Source organism: Erpetoichthys calabaricus, chromosome 8, assembly GCF_900747795.2.
Source record: "Erpetoichthys calabaricus chromosome 8, fErpCal1.3, whole genome shotgun sequence".
In the NCBI taxonomy this organism is placed as follows: domain Eukaryota; kingdom Metazoa; phylum Chordata; class Cladistia; order Polypteriformes; family Polypteridae; genus Erpetoichthys; species Erpetoichthys calabaricus.
Window position 1 is genome coordinate 73,037,047 of NC_041401.2, and position 15,774 is coordinate 73,052,820.

Genomic DNA, 15,774 nt, shown 5'->3' on the forward strand with positions numbered 1-15,774 from the left:
GTATCACACTCTGCCATTAAAATGTTTTTCTATCTAAAAGGAGACTCTACTTTAAACTAAAAAGAAACTCACTTACCGGTCCACTTCCGCACAGGAGAACGCGTCGCCATAGCAACTGTCACGTCAAGACGGAGCTTACTGTTGTGAAACAAAGAGCTGTGTTTACTTTTTACTAAAGCCGTGGAAAATACAAATCTTGTTATATTTTCTGTAATAAACTTTATGAGAAAAAAAATGAAAATATATCTACCGTAATGTGTTAGTCCCGACATCCCCTATGACCTGTGACCCCTTGCTCGTGCGACACGTCATCAGCGGCGGTAAGATGTCGGCGGGGCAGTGGGCGGCCTGCTCACTGTTGGCTTTCCTGCTGCTCGATGGAGTTTGAAAGTATTATTCAGTGGTTACGTCAGCTTTACCATGAAACTCCGCTCTCAGTGTGACAGGTGGGGAGCTTTAAGGTTGAATGTACTGGCCGCCTAGTGCCGTCACTGGTCGGAAAGTACTGCTGCTAAACTTTATGTCTGTGTTTACGGTATCGGGCTGCTAAAAGTGAACGAGCCGAGGCGGTCAACTCGTTGAGAAAAGTGGACTGGGCTGACTTCGATTGTTTATTGAAGTGAATGAGATGAGTAGACGGGAAGTGAGTCGGGATTATTAATAAGCGAACGGAAAATCGGTCGTCGTGAATGAGGGGTGTCTGTTGAAGGTTAGAACGTAATAATTAATTTATCAGTCGATACCTGTGTAATGAAAGAGCTTGTACGTGTATTCTTTGCAGGTTCACAGTTCTGCTTTGCTGAGTACGTTGCGTTTACAGACCTGTGTTGTGAGAGCCGATTGTGCAGTTTGTCGGCAGCTTGTGTACATGGAAGTGAAGTGTAGTGTCATCTCAACCATATACAAGTGTCCAGAGAGACGAAATGACGAGGTCCTGGGCTCACAATTTCTACATATGCTGCAAATAAAACTGCGTTCACACACGGAGAAAACATTTAAATAGGAAATATGTCAGTACAATTAACTTTCAGAATTACACATAGACCCGTCTCAGTGCAAGTTCCTCAGAGCAGTGCAGTGAGTGGCCTCTTGACATGATATAAACAGTGAATTATGTATTACCTGGAGCGAGAGAGCTTAATCTTAAATATTGGATGTTTTAGCGAAAACCTATCGGATAACCTAGTGGACCTAAATCACTTAATCAGTGGGCTTTAACAGGCCTGGTTTGCCCCCACCCCCTTAAACTGCCTATGAGGTTGAGGAAAAAAAAAAAAAAACTCCTTAAAAACTTTACTGAAATAAGGAAGAAATCTTAGATCATTTCAAAGGAAGAGACCCCCTTCCAGGTAGGTTGGGCGTGCAGTGCAGGTGTCAAAGCAGGGGCAATACTAGACCGAGAAGACTAGTGTAAATGAACACTATATTAAACGTATGGGCAAGATTGAAGTAGTTTTGGAATGTATTTTTTTCAGACTCTGGTGTGATTTCCCTGAAAGTCCGGTTTAAGTAGATGTGAACACACCAGTCGTACTGTGGTGTTAACCAGAACAACCACAACGAAGGGGTGGTCTTGGTCCAGTACCAAGTGAATCCCGTAGTGGTTTGCATGAGGTATTAATGTGATCGAGTATGGGAATTGTTTAACTACTGAAAATCCTGTGTATGTGTTGTGGTAGTCACACTATACACCCATAGGTCAATCCACCTGAAACAACTCGCACAATATCCAGTCAGTCTGAACAACCGTAGCACTTGACTCCGCAAACGAATTAGGAGGGTGAAAAATGCTTTTAGTTTCAGTTCTAGGTGGCTATGGTAGTTCCAAGTTTCAATAATAGATGACTACAGCCTGAAACAGAGTTCGTCACTTATGGTTTGTATTGTTTAGTTTTATGTATTAAGTAGAGTAGTTCTAATAGTAACATTAAGGAAAAAAACAATGTTGTAAGACTTTAAATAATTAACATTAAAGAGAAAAGTCCATCTAGTGAAGTCCATGTTCAGATATGCAGATGTGTACAGCCTCCATTTTCATTTGAAGCATGAGGGGCAGGAAAGAATGTGGAGTGGGAGCAGCACCACCTCAGGGAACCAGAAAAAAATAAAACTGATTACTCACTGATTAAATGAAACTAAAACGGAGTATTGAACCTCTAGCTTTAATCAATGAATGCATTCATATATGTTGGAATAAGCAAAGTCAACATAAACAAAATGGGTCTTAGAAGTTTTTAAAACATTTTTTTTTTTTTATTTAAAGATTTCTTTAGAGCCAGCCTGGTGTATCTCTATCAGCAGAGTATTTCACATTTTAGGGGAGTAAGTGCTGAAATCTCGCCTCACTAGTTCTTTTATGCCTGGTTATTGGTATATTGAGAAAATTAGTGTTGGAGGATTTCAGATTGGGAGTAGGAACGTTGAGTGTGGGACACTCCAAAATGTAGGTAGGAATGAAATTGTTATCAAACTTATGTATGAACAATAGTAATTTAAAGTTGATCCAAAAGGATATCGGCAGCCAGTGTATTGAAGCTAAAACTAGTGAAATAGGCTCAGTGTTTCTTGGTTAAGACTCTTGTTGCTGTATTCTGAAATGAAACTGTCTTTCTTAGGTAATCCTGACAGTACTGCATTATAGTGGTAAAAATACAAAAGCATGAGTGAATTGTTTTGCATCCTGACATGTCAGTAGATATCAAATTTTTACAGTATTTCTTAAAGAAAGCAGACCTTGTTATATGATTAATATGTAATTTGAAATGTAATTCTGAGTCTATGATAATACCGAGTGTTTCGACTTTTTGACTTGGTATTTATGCCCAAGTGATCATTTCTAAAATCCTTACTTGTTGCTGCCAAATATTAAATGCTCAGTTTTTCCTCCGACACTGCGTACTGGGGTTTGAAGGTTCCTGCAGAATGCAGTAGGCCTTGTGGACACAGCATTTGGAGAATGTCTTCAAGAGAAGGGAGGGGCGCTCCAATAATTTCCTGTGCTGACCGTACTATTCTCTGCACTCTCTTGCAGGTGGTCATACTGCAGTTTCTGTAGCCAACTATAATTCATTCTAGTCAGAACAATCTTGATGGTGCCTCTGTAAATCATGGTGAAAATTGGAGATGGGGGGGGGGGGGGGTTTGTCCTTTTTAGTTAAGGATTTTAGAATAATATGAAGAATTTGTCTGCTATGTGAGGCCCTTGGTTATGTGCCGATTGAGGAACTTGGCACTCTTTACAATCTCCACAGCAGAGCCTTTGATGCAGATTGGGATGTGGTCCCCCCGAGAAACCCCCCAACTGTTTACTGTTATCAATGCTAAGGGATAGATTGCTGCCAGTGCACCTGCTGTCTAAAGATGACACGTCATCCTTGCTTACCAAACTCGGCAAAGTCGTCAGTCAGTCATTTTCTAACCTGCTTTGTCCGGAACAGGGTCGTGGGGGGTGCTGGAGCCTAAGCCAACCAGCATAGGGTTCAAGGGCATCGCAGGTTAAACACACACCCCATCCACACACTAGGACCAATTTAGTATCCCCAAACCACCCAACTGGCATGTCTTAGGAAACTGGGAGAAAACCCATGCAGACAAGGGGAGAACATGCAAACTCCACACAGGGAAGACTTTGGATGTACACCCTGGTTTCCTTAAAGTGGGGCAGCAGCGCTACCATTGTGCTGCTTTCTTCACAGTTGTGTCATCCATTTAAGTTGATGATGTAATTACACCTGTGTTTGGCTGTGCAGTCATGTACCAGCAGGGTGAAGAGCAGAGGATTGAGAACGCAGGCCTGAGGAGCTCCAGTGCTCAGTGTGATGGTGCTGAAAGTGCTGCGGCCAGTCCAAACTGATTGGGGCCTCTGTACGAAAATCCAAGATCCAGTTACAGAGGGAGGTGTTCAGCTCTAACCCAGTAGGCTTCACAATCGGCTTCTGGGAAACAGTGGTGTTAAATGCTGAACTAAAGTCTATGAACAGTGTAGTGACAAATGTACAGTATCATAGCTATAGGATCATTATTATCTTGTGTACTGGATGCACTGAAATTTGTAATTAGTTTTTCTAACCATTACTTAGCAATAGTCATCTCACACTGTTAACAACCAGCAAACAAACAAACAAATGGTGCATTTCTCTTTGTTTTCTGGGATGAAAATTGGTATCCTAATATCATGTAAGAAATAATCTGGGTACAGTAACTTGACAGTCACAACAATGGTAAGTCAGGTATTCCTATTTTTAAGCTACTGCTGCTAATGTCATATTTCTCAGTCAACATGTGTAATAAAATTATTTTTTTCCTCATTCAGGAAAGATTCCATTGAGCCCAGGGGACTGCCACAAACAAAGCAATCAGCTACTGTAATGCAGACTAACTCTAAGGAGAGTATTACACAGTCAGGAAGCGGTGTACCAGTAACTCTGCAGACTGGGTTGCCAGCTAAAACCCCTTCTGATCAAGCCATCACAGGGAGTGGAGAGATCCAGATTCCAATTGGGTCAGCACCAGCAGAGCATGGGAGCAGGCATGCATCCCGAAGATCACGTGGAAATATATCTCTGCAAGCTCATGGACACAGCCACAGGCCTGGCAGGACACATTCTCACTGCACACCAGAGGGTTTAGAGACTCAAGAACCTGACTCCGAAGCAACAGAGCCCAGTAGCTCCATATCCGAATTACGCCACCTGTTGCAATGGTTGCACAAGAGCTTTCCATTTATTGTGATTCTTTGTGCCAAACTTATTGTCCAGCATGCTTTAGGTATGTCTCATTAATATCATTAGAACACTGGGTGTTGAGAGTAATTTGTATCATCTCTTTTAGCCTTCAGCAGTTCTTTTATTAGAATAGAGAAGTTTTATTCTCCTTTATCCTTTTATTTAAAAATGGCACATTGCTTTGCATTGTTTGCCTCACACCTTTGGGAGCATCCAGGTTTGAGTGTGCTTTTGTGTCCCCAAAAAACAGGTATACAGTTATGTGAAAAAGTAAGTGCACCCCATTGAAATTGTTGACTTTTCAACATATTTGAACAGGCAAACATTAGATCTTTGTGTAAATAGTGCCTACAGATAAAGGCGATACAGCTGAAGAAATGGCACACAACGTTGACATGATGTATTCATTCTCATTTAAATTAACAAAAATATAGATTTCACATGGAAAAATAAAGTACACCCCTACATTTATCACCACTTTAAATACATAGAATCGGGTATTCTAAATCAGGCGTGAATGATCAGAATCTCTTTTAAGGAGTATGCAGTTGGACCCTGTCTTTAAACTGCAAATATCTAGGGTCTGATGTTCTCTTTGTTGATGTGTGGTGTGTCATCATCCCAAGATCAAAAGATCTCTATAATGCCTACAGAGACTAGGTTCTCTATGAATCTGGAAAGGGATTGAAAAAGATCAGCAAATTATTTTAAATAAATCATAACACAGTAAGGAAAATAGTCCAAAAATGGTGCAGATTTCAGACGACTGTTAATTTGTGCAGGAGTGGTCGATCCAGCTAATTTAGCCCAAGAGCTGACTGTTTTATACTAGATGAAGACTCCAAGTACTCCAGAATTTCTTCATGTGATCTGCACATATCTCTTGCAAAAGTTGGTTTCATAGTGCATACATCAGACTGCACAAATTGACCAGGTGTGAAGTGTGCCAGGATAAAGTCCTTGCTATTCAAAAAGAACATTAGAGTAAGACTACAGTTTGTCATTGAACATAAAGGCAAAGATCAGGCCTTCTGGAACAATGTTTATGGAACAGATGAATTGAAAACAGAGTTGTTTGGCAAAAGCAATGGGAGACATGTTTGCCACACTGAATTTCAGGAGAAGAGCCTCATTCCAACTGTACTTGTTTAATACTGCTGAATAAAAGGCTGTGCTTGGAACAGCTGAAAAGCTCGCACATCCTGCTTAGATTCATACTTTGGGATGATTGTCAAACTAGATACTCTATAAAGAAATCACAGCAGGTAAAATTTAGAGCAAGAAATCAAAATGTAGTGATGATGATAATATTAGAAAGTATAGAAGACCTGTGTACTTCCCTGTCCAGTATGCTGACCTGGGTGTGTAGTGATGTATACAGGATAATAAATATTTCAATGCACATTAACTTTAATTGTAAAGGAAGTCATTTTATCAAGGAGTTTAAGTCACCATAGCATGTCTATAGAGCATATGGACAAAGCCTTCACTGGCTACTTGGAAAATAAAAACTTGAAAATGCACGGCCCATACACCATGGCTGGCTGCTGCTCATATTGATTCTTATAAGAAAATCTATTAAATTATCGGTGTGCTTGGAAAAAGTGTAAAGGACAGAAAGGTACCAGTAATAAATCTTGAACGAATGCTCTGAATAAGAAATAAACTGTTTGTCTAACCTTCCAGGTTTAGACCATTTATTTGCCATAATTTAAGCAACTTCACAAAAATGAATCGTGGAAATGTCAACACACAAGGTGTTACAAGAAACTCAATATCAAGGCACAATGTGACAATGCTGACTACGTTACAGTTTAACCATTGAGACAAATGACACATTGCTGACACCTTACTGTCTTGGCTCCTGATAGTGCCATTGTGTTGAATTTCACTGCACTCAGACAATATTAATACAATGCTTAACTTGCTCTGTACTTGCATTGCTTAAAAAACATTTTTAGTGATGACTTTTGACTGCCATGCAAGACAAAGGCTTTGTATCTGGTGCAGAGTCCTAAAGCAAAAAAATGTTTTTTTTCTTTATTTTTAAATCAAGAAAACCACACTTTGAACTGGAAACAGTTTTTCTATGGGCTTTCTGCCCATGTGTTTTTGTTATGTCCTTTTTGGAAGATCAGACATGATTAGTAATGCCAGCCGGGGTGGTAGAGTGGGTAGGGTTTTGCAGCTATATGCTATATGTATGCTATACACAAACAGTTTCTATATGCAGAAACTGTATACCACTGCTTGTTTGGGAATTTGAGTTTATTTTGCTTTTTATTTGATGTATCATCACACTGTTCACTTGACAAGTATTGAAAAATAAAGAGAATAAACTATAATGTTGTGCTTAACCTTGTACTCAGTAATATGTTTATAAAAGTATTTACATTTCATATGTGAATTCTTAACTTGCTGTAGTATTACTGTAGTGAGTATGTACAATATTAATATTGCCATGATCAGTTAATCTCTGAAGCCTATTTGCTAGATATGTAACATAAATGACATATTTACAGTTTTGTTTGTACTTTGTTGGCTGCTTTATGCAAGGTCATGTCTGGGGTTAGCAGGAAACTATTTAGAAGGTTGAGACTTTCTTTTTCTTCTTGTTTTTGTTTTTAAATAATGTAACTTGTAGGGTTTTGAATATTTGGAATAATCACTTTTAAAAATGATCTTTTCCTTGCAGGCATCGCTGTGGGGATTGGACTCCTTACAACATTTCTTTATGTAAATAAAAGTATTCAGAGTCAGGTTTTCTTACGGGTAAGTGGTTGTTGAATTCCTTCTCCCTTTGTAGTCCCTAGGCAAATAGTTTAGGAATATTTTAAGTCTTTCTCACTCGTGCTCTGTTATTATTCCACACTCTTACTGTGCTAAAGATTTCCTTCATTCTCACTATCGGTCAACCTTTACATTTTTCAGAAGTTTTCAGCACAATTCCAAGTTGTTTCTCCAAGCAAATACAATTGCAGTACAAATCTTTGTTTTCAGATGTACTAAGCAAGAAGTAATCTGATGGATTTACTAGGCCTACTGTATTATAGCAGTGTTTCTCAGCTTTTCTGGTGTCATAACCCACCAATCTTCTCACATGGTGACTTGAGCGCTGTTGTCAGAGTGAAGGGGAGATTGAGCATGATTTACCTAGCGTCGACCCACCACCATTGTGGCCCAATGGCCGAGTAACGCTGCCTTAGAGGATAGGTCCCTGTATTTTACTTGTTAAAGACTGATGAGATCATATTGCATTTAATGAGTTGGAAATGCACAAAAATGGTGGTTTCAACCGAAGCCAGATCTCTACTGGAGCTGCACAACAGACATTAAAAAGAACATCCATCCATCCATCCATTTTCCAACCTGCTGAATCCGAACACAGGGATATGGGGGGTCTGCTGGAGCCAATCCCAGCCAACACAGGGTGCAAGGCAGGGAACCATTCCCGGGCAGGGTGCCAACCCACCGCAGTAAAAAGAACATTGTTGATTTTATATAAATTCTTTAAAGAAATTTTAACCATCTTCAAGATAAACTACGTCACCTTAATGAATGTAGACATTTTTGCTTTGTTATAATTTAAAATACAATAGTGTTACTAGTGATGTTTAAGTCAACATTTAGATTAGAAAATTTATCGCCCATTTCTCCACTACTGCCTGAAATATAGAGCTCAATACTGGTCACCATTAACATTCTTGTCTTGTGCTGCTTGTTGCTTATTTTCTTAGAATTTTATACTGACTCCTCGAGCGATACATATAGGGACATACTGATATACTGATACAAAAATTCTTAGCTCAACCTAAGAAAACAGTGGGCTGTATACCAAATAAAGTTACAAAATGTGAGAGGAGTTAGGTTGCAGAGGAGCTTTTCCCATTTCATGGCTGTCAGTTTGTATGACCCCCGATGTTTATTAAGCTCAACCTCTTTTAAATAAAGGACACTGTGTCTGTGTCCTGATTCAGTTGTCCAGCTAGGATTCCTTCTTTTCCTTCCTTTTGTCCATTTATAAAAGCGTCATGGCTTCTCAGAGTAATATCACTGCAACCTGCTAAAGACGGTGTGCAGCAGCCCCCCCAAATGCAGTGTGGTGTGACATGTTAGTCATTCTCTATAGAACATGGGGTGCTGTTTTAAAGCATCCTTTATAAATAGCACAGGAGAACAATAGAAACAACATCAAATACTCAAAATTTCACTTTTTTTTTTCTTATCTGACCAAATACATAATGTCAGTTTGTTCTATTTTCACTGTATATTTTCAGTAAAATAAGATTTGGTACATGTCATTACTTGAAATATCTATCAGTGTAATAAAATTATATTGATCAGTTTTAGGGATCACTTTCTGCACTCTTTGGTGGTTTGTTTTTCATTTTGTAGCAATGAAAATAAATAGAATGCTGTGATGGTGCAGGAGTTCCTGCTTCAGGACTCATGATGTGAATCCCATTTCATTTGCATATTCAAGCCATGACTGTGGGTGTTCCTCCCACGTCCCAAGAACTTGCATGTTAGGTTAATTGAATACACAGAAATAGCCTGCTGTTGATGTGGATACCCAATTCAGGATTGGTTCCTGTTTTGTGGCGGCTGCTGCTGCCAGGATGGGCCACAGCTACAAGCAAACCTAAAGTTGGATTTAGTGGGTCAGAAAATTAACGGGTAGGTCAAAGTGTATTATTCAATACACACCATTTTGTGTTTCCACTGCACCCCTGTAGATGTAGCTGTACAGAGCTTCACCTTTCTAACTATGAATTCATCATATACTCCTCATTTTCATGTTTAAAACGATTGCCTAACTTAGTAGGGTGATGTGGAAAAACTTGGTGTGATATGGCGTTTACACAGGAGAAAGGTAGAAATTAGCAGCGCATAGCAGAAAATTTAACTCATTACAACATGGTTTAAATAGAGATGAGAGTTTTATGGCCAGATATGAAGATTGTTTGCATCTCTTGGACTGACAGACAACCTGACTACAGATCCACGTTGTATTGAAAAACTCATCAGAAACTTCAAAAGACTTTGTTGGACAGTTATCTTATCCAAAGATCTTGACTATATATTGTTTCCTCTCTTGCTAAATTAATCTTAGCCTGAAGAGGTCTAATAATTTTTTACATTTAAGATGTCTCACTTAAAGGTTTTCCAATGTCGTATCAGTCCTAGTGTCTGTCTAAGCACAGGGAATTCCAGTTTCTGTATTAGAGGCCTAAGTTGCCTCGAAAGCTTGCATATTGTAATCTTTTTAGTTAGCCAATAAAAGGTGTCATTTTGCTTGACTTCTCACTACTTGTATACAATAATGATTGATGCTTTCTTACTACTGCAAGGCCCTCTGTAAGTTACTAATGTGACTATTTTTTTGTTTGCCCCCATTATCTAAACAGGAACGTCGCTCAAAGCTGCAGTGTTCTTGGCTTCTACTCTTCCTTACCATGTCTTCCATTTTGCTGTATTGCACCTTCCAGTCAGAATCCTTGTATTACAGGTTTGAAAGTTGATTTCAAATTTAACTCGGAAGTAAAATGTAATCTAACTTAATGCAAGTTTGACTCTTGATATTTAAATACTACCTGACTTTAGACCATAGTTGTTAAGTGTGTAACATTTTAAAAACTTTAACTTAAATTTATGCTGAATAACCCAGCATTCATTTTCATTTAACTCATTCTTTATATGGGTTACTGTTATCTCATGGTATCTTAGGAATTTTGAAGGAATACAAATTCTGAATTGAGAAATCTGTTACGCGTTTTTAAAAACATCTCAAACAGCAGCAGTATCTGAAGGGTGACTTCCATTCCCAAGATGCAAGCACGGTGATATCTGGATGTTATTACTGTTTACACACACAGGTTCTGTAGCCTGCCAAACCTGGTCAAGATTGCAGGAACTAACAATTAGAATGCAAGTACTCTTCCTCCTTTGCATTCTATAGGGATGCACACAAACATACTTCTGCTTCACATTATTCGGACCCCATGATGAATTCTTGACTGCTCCTTTTATTAAGTTTGTGTGTTTGTCTTCTTATTCATGTGTTTCCTCTTGGAAAGCAGCACAAACCATTGCAGACATCCAATCACCACCTACATAGCAAACATGGTCTATTATAGATTCATGACTCCATGTTTGAGTCAAGATATTCAACTTAAAATTAAGAAGGATTTTTTCTAACTGCATGAAATCTTCCCCAAATAGCTATTGTTGTTGAGCTTTAGTGTATTTTTTCTCTTAATAGTTTTAAAGTCATTTGAAGTATTTTACATCATTTATAAAGAAAAAATATATACAGTTTATTAAAGCATGAAAACTATTCTAGATTTAACAAATTTAATGTTACCTACTGATATGACAAAATTTACATTGCCATTTTCGTTACTTTAAAATCTTGGCTTTACTGCTGTTATGCTTTTTGTACTTCTATGGATTTCCTTCAGGGATTGCCTCTTCTCCAGCAGTCTACGGATCTGCTGTCAGGTTGACTGTCAGCTTGTCTACAACTATTCTATTCTGATTATGTGTTTTAACTATATTAAGGAATTAGGTCACATATAGAGCAAAACCTTTTTGAGCCGGTTGCAGCTTTGTTAAGCTGCACTCTGCAAAAACTATGACCACCATAAGTGGATTAGATAATCTGGTGCTTACTGATAGACACATTATGAACAATGCTCTCAGCGCCTTATTTTTTTTTTTTCTTTTTTCTTTCTTTCCGATGCTAAAAATAACAATTTATTCGCCTTTACATACTGTATGACAAACGTTAATGTTGCAATCATATCCCTATAAGCAAATATATGTCAGTCTGCCACACCTAAAAAAAAAAAAAGCTCAATTTCATCATACAAATGTATTTAAAATTCTTAGGGGCTATATGGTGGTTGCTAAGAGGTACATGTAGATTATTTATATTTTTGCAAATTAAAGTTGCATATACAGGCAAACCTTTTTTTATTTTTTTAAACAATTCAGTCCTCAAATACTGACAAAAGTATTATAGTAATTAACTACCTTGTGTATCCACTTTTTTTCTTACTTTAAGGACATTCCTTTTTTTTGTGGAGATGACTTTTGGCCAGTCGGGGGCAGCTTTCATGTGAAATAGATCTCAGCAGAGATTCCTTTCTTAACCATCTTTCTTTTTGATAAATCAGTCTCTAATTCCTCCTGGCAGCTATAGTTTGCCAGAAAACCTAATTTTAACACTACAGTGTCTCTTTCATTGCTATATTGTAACAGGTATAATGATTTCAAAAGCTCTATGTAAATGTGGACAGAGCATTATTTGTTACAGGAATCTCTGTGGCGATGGTAACATTTGTGATGTACCATCTGTTAGAATGCAGTCTGTTGTGCTTGTACTAATAAAGTGCAATTGTTTTATTTCCCATTTACCAGAGGTGTCATCAGATACGTTACAACCTACGCATAGATTATCACACTAGAATTACTGCCACAAAAAAATTGCAATTCTATTAAAAAAAGTATATAAAAATTTATGGTTTTACGTTATGAAAATGTATTTAAAGATAGCAAAGATATTTTGCCAAGTTTTAAATATTGTTTTTACACTTTCCTGCATAGGTGGTAAATAGGAAGGTAATTAAGACGATTAAGACTAAGTTATGGGAGTGTGCACCTTTAGCATGAAACAAATTAAGGCCCCCCTTTTGTTTGTTGTGGTTGATGTGTGTTCCAAAATGCATCTTGTGCAAAATGGCAGTGCATGATTACTGAGTATATACAGTATGTATGTATGTATGTGCAATAGTTTATGTATTATTTCTAACAATGCATTGAGCAGGTCTTTGTGAACAGGGCCTCAGAAATTGCATACTTATGTTTAAAGGAATATATTTCAGAATCTAGATGAATGATTACAGTTATGCTTATATAGTTATATGTAATATGTTTATGTAATAAAAATGCATTTTAGAACTTGAGCTCAGACAGTCCCCAGGCATATGTGGGGGAACTGCATATCATTCAATAATTAATTACTAGTGGAGGTGAGTAACTTTTGATGTCCCAAAATCAATTTTGCTCCTGTTTCAGTCTACATGTTTTTTTCACATGCTGCACATCTTGTAAAGATATTAATAAAGACAATTATTTTATAAAAATTAGCATTTTTTTCATAATTCTGTTTCTGTACATTTGCCAGAAGTTATTCCAGAAAAAACGTTTTAGCTATTTTGAAACTCATTTACAGTGTATTCAAGTAAAAAAGAGGAAAAAAGTCACATTTAACAAGCTTTCCTTGTAGCATTAGCTGTACTCAAATAGAATTACAAAAGCATCACACTTTCTATATGTAATTTAGGTGAAGAGATTACAAACTATTAGTGTTGTAATAACAAATTAAATAAAACTTTGTGGTTCATAAGACAAGACAAGACAAATACCTGAAATTCTGTACTATGTGGCAAGTGAACATAAAATGTAGTAGGAAAACTGTGGCCCAACATGGCCCATTTTTGTCATTTCTTCCTCACCTTCTTCCGCATTCATTTGAGGTCATTATCACTGTAAATTATACCAGTTATTCTTGAATCCCCCTTTATGGTGAACTGCTCCCCGAGAGAATACAGCTTATTTTTTTGATACTATAGGCTTAGTGCACACCGCTAGCTTTCTATCATGTCAAAGAAGAAAAAGGTTTATGCACAGGGTTGCAAATTTCAAGAAAAACAATCAGAAGAATGTTTTTCTATTCCCTGGAATAGTCTGAGTAATTTGACTGATCTGCCAAGAAATTATTGCAGTAATTAGAACATTAGAACAATCTAGACGAGAACAGGCCATTCAGCCCAACAAAGCTCTCCAGTCCTATCCACTTATTTCTTCCAAAAAAACATCAAGTCGAGTTTTGAAAGTCCCTAAAGTCTTATTGTCTACCACACTAGTTGGTAGCTTATTCCAAGTGTCTATGGTTCTCTGTGTAAAGAAAAACTTACTAATGTTTGTGCGAAATTTACCCTTAACAAGTTTCCAACTGTATCCACGTGTTCTTGATGAACTCATTTTAAAATAACAGTCTCAATCCACTGTACTAATTCCCTTCATAATTTTAAACACTTCGGTCATGTCACCTCTTAATCTTCTTTTGCTTAAACTGAAAAGGCTCAGCTCTTTTAATCTTTCCTCCTAATTCAACCCCTGTAGCCTTGGAATCAGCCTAGTTGCTATTCTCTGGACCTTTTCTAGTGCTGCTATGTCCTTTTTGTAGCCTGGAGACCAAAACTGCAAGACCAAAACTAGTTAAACAATACAACATCAAAAGGCATTACAAGACAAAACATTAGGCAAAATTTTTGGAATACACTGGGTAAAAGGCAGAGGGAAAAATTTGAACAACTGAAAAATCACTTTCAACACAGCAAACAGTATTTGGAAGATAACAAGAAGAAAATATAGTGGTGGTCAGTGCTAGTTACCGAGTATCGCAAAGGTAAACCCTTCAATGAACGCGAGTTTAAGCAGTGTGAGTAAGACTTGTTCTTGTTGGTGAGTTTGCTGGCAAGAACAATTAAAAGATGAATGGAAGAAATGGTAGTATACGGATTTGTTAATTATTCTGTTGCCCTTGATGAGAGTACTAGTACAGTAGACACTGCACAATTGCTTGTGTTTAGATGAATCACTTGGTATTGCCGAGGAACTAGCCACCCTTCATAGTCTGAAAGGCAATGTAACTGGAGAAGAACTATTCCTATGTGTGTGTAAAATGTTTGAGCACTTTGATTTGAAATGCGTTACAACCAATGGTGAAAAGAACATTACAGGTAAAAAAGCTAGCTTAATGAGAAGAATAAATAATTGAGTCACGTCAATGGCATCCTGAAACCAATTGGTGTATGCAGATCAGAGACTGTATTCTGTTGTTTATGTACCTCAATGATGGCCACTGTAATTATTGAATGAAGGTGCTACATGCCTGTGTACAAGTTAAAAAAAATAAATAAATAAATTAACTGTGAACCCTTGTCATTCAATAGTATACACTGAATTATCCATCAGCAAGTTCTCAGTAGAAAAGTTTTCGTTCTTGAAGACGTAATGACAGTTGTCATATCTACTGTAAATTTAATTCGCTCACATGCACAAAATCACAGACAATCTCAAAGTTTTACTGGATGATGCCAATGCACAGTACAGTGACATTCATGTATCATACAGAAATGAGGTGGCTGAACAGAGGGAGAGTGCCGAGGAGATTTTCTGAATTGCACTCTGGAATCGACATGTTCATGACTGAGAAAGAAAGCCTGTCAAAGAGATGTTCGATTCAGAATGGCTTTGGAAGTTGGCATTTCTCACAGTCTCACCCAGCACATCAGTGAGTTAAAATCCAGACTACATGGAAAGGGAAAACTCGTATGTAATTTCTATAGTATTGCGCCTGAAGTTGTTCAAGGAACAGATATCAGAGAGTGAACTGGATCATATTCTAGTCTGTGCACAACTGAATAAAGCACATTATATACATGCTTCTCAAAAGATTTAGTTGTCTAAAAATTTGAATTGTTGCAGGAGCAGTTTGCTGAGAGATTTCACAATTCCCTTCAAGTTGAAGATGCCATTAGGCTTTTTGAAAATCTGACATAGCTGTCAATTCAGCACCTTCACCCTTTAACTGGAGCTCATTTGAAAGACATATGCAAAGAACGTAATCTGATTGCATTTCACTTTCAAGCAACAATTTTACTACTCCTAAACAATGGCACATGGTTTTATTACCATGTGTGGAAGCACGTACACCTGTGAGCAGACATTCTCATGGATGAGAACTACAAAGCCAAGGTTGAGACCCAGCCTCCCTTAGGATTCTCTGCATGCTAGACATTGCTGTGTTGTAATTGACCGCTTAGCAGCTGAGAAGCATGCACACACATCTACCTAATAGTGCTGTGGTGGATCAAGTTGTCTGCCCCCCAAAGATGTGCTTTTAGTACTGGCCCTTGTGGTTAAACGTTTGCCCAGCCCTGCTTTAGGGGAACCAGGTATCATCTAAGAAAGGACATTT

General features: G+C 37.8%; 1 protein-coding gene across 3 annotated transcripts in view; it reads left to right on the forward strand.

The window, feature by feature from the left end:
• Positions 1-290: 290 nt before the first annotated feature.
• The window catches only part of rnft1 (ring finger protein, transmembrane 1), a 29,864-nt gene continuing 14,380 nt past the window's right edge, over positions 291-15,774 (forward strand). For 2 of the 3 annotated variants that reach the window (XM_028806792.2, XM_051931316.1), the window contains exons 1-4: positions 291-446; positions 4,313-4,767; positions 7,420-7,496; positions 10,133-10,233. In XM_028806792.2, the coding sequence (XP_028662625.1) occupies positions 421-446; positions 4,313-4,767; positions 7,420-7,496; positions 10,133-10,233 (659 nt within the window). In that variant the 5' untranslated portion in view covers positions 291-420. Of the gene's footprint in view, positions 447-3,788; positions 3,916-4,312; positions 4,768-7,419; positions 7,497-10,132; positions 10,234-15,774 lie in introns of those variants that run through there. The other variant, XM_051931315.1, reaches the window with a different exon arrangement.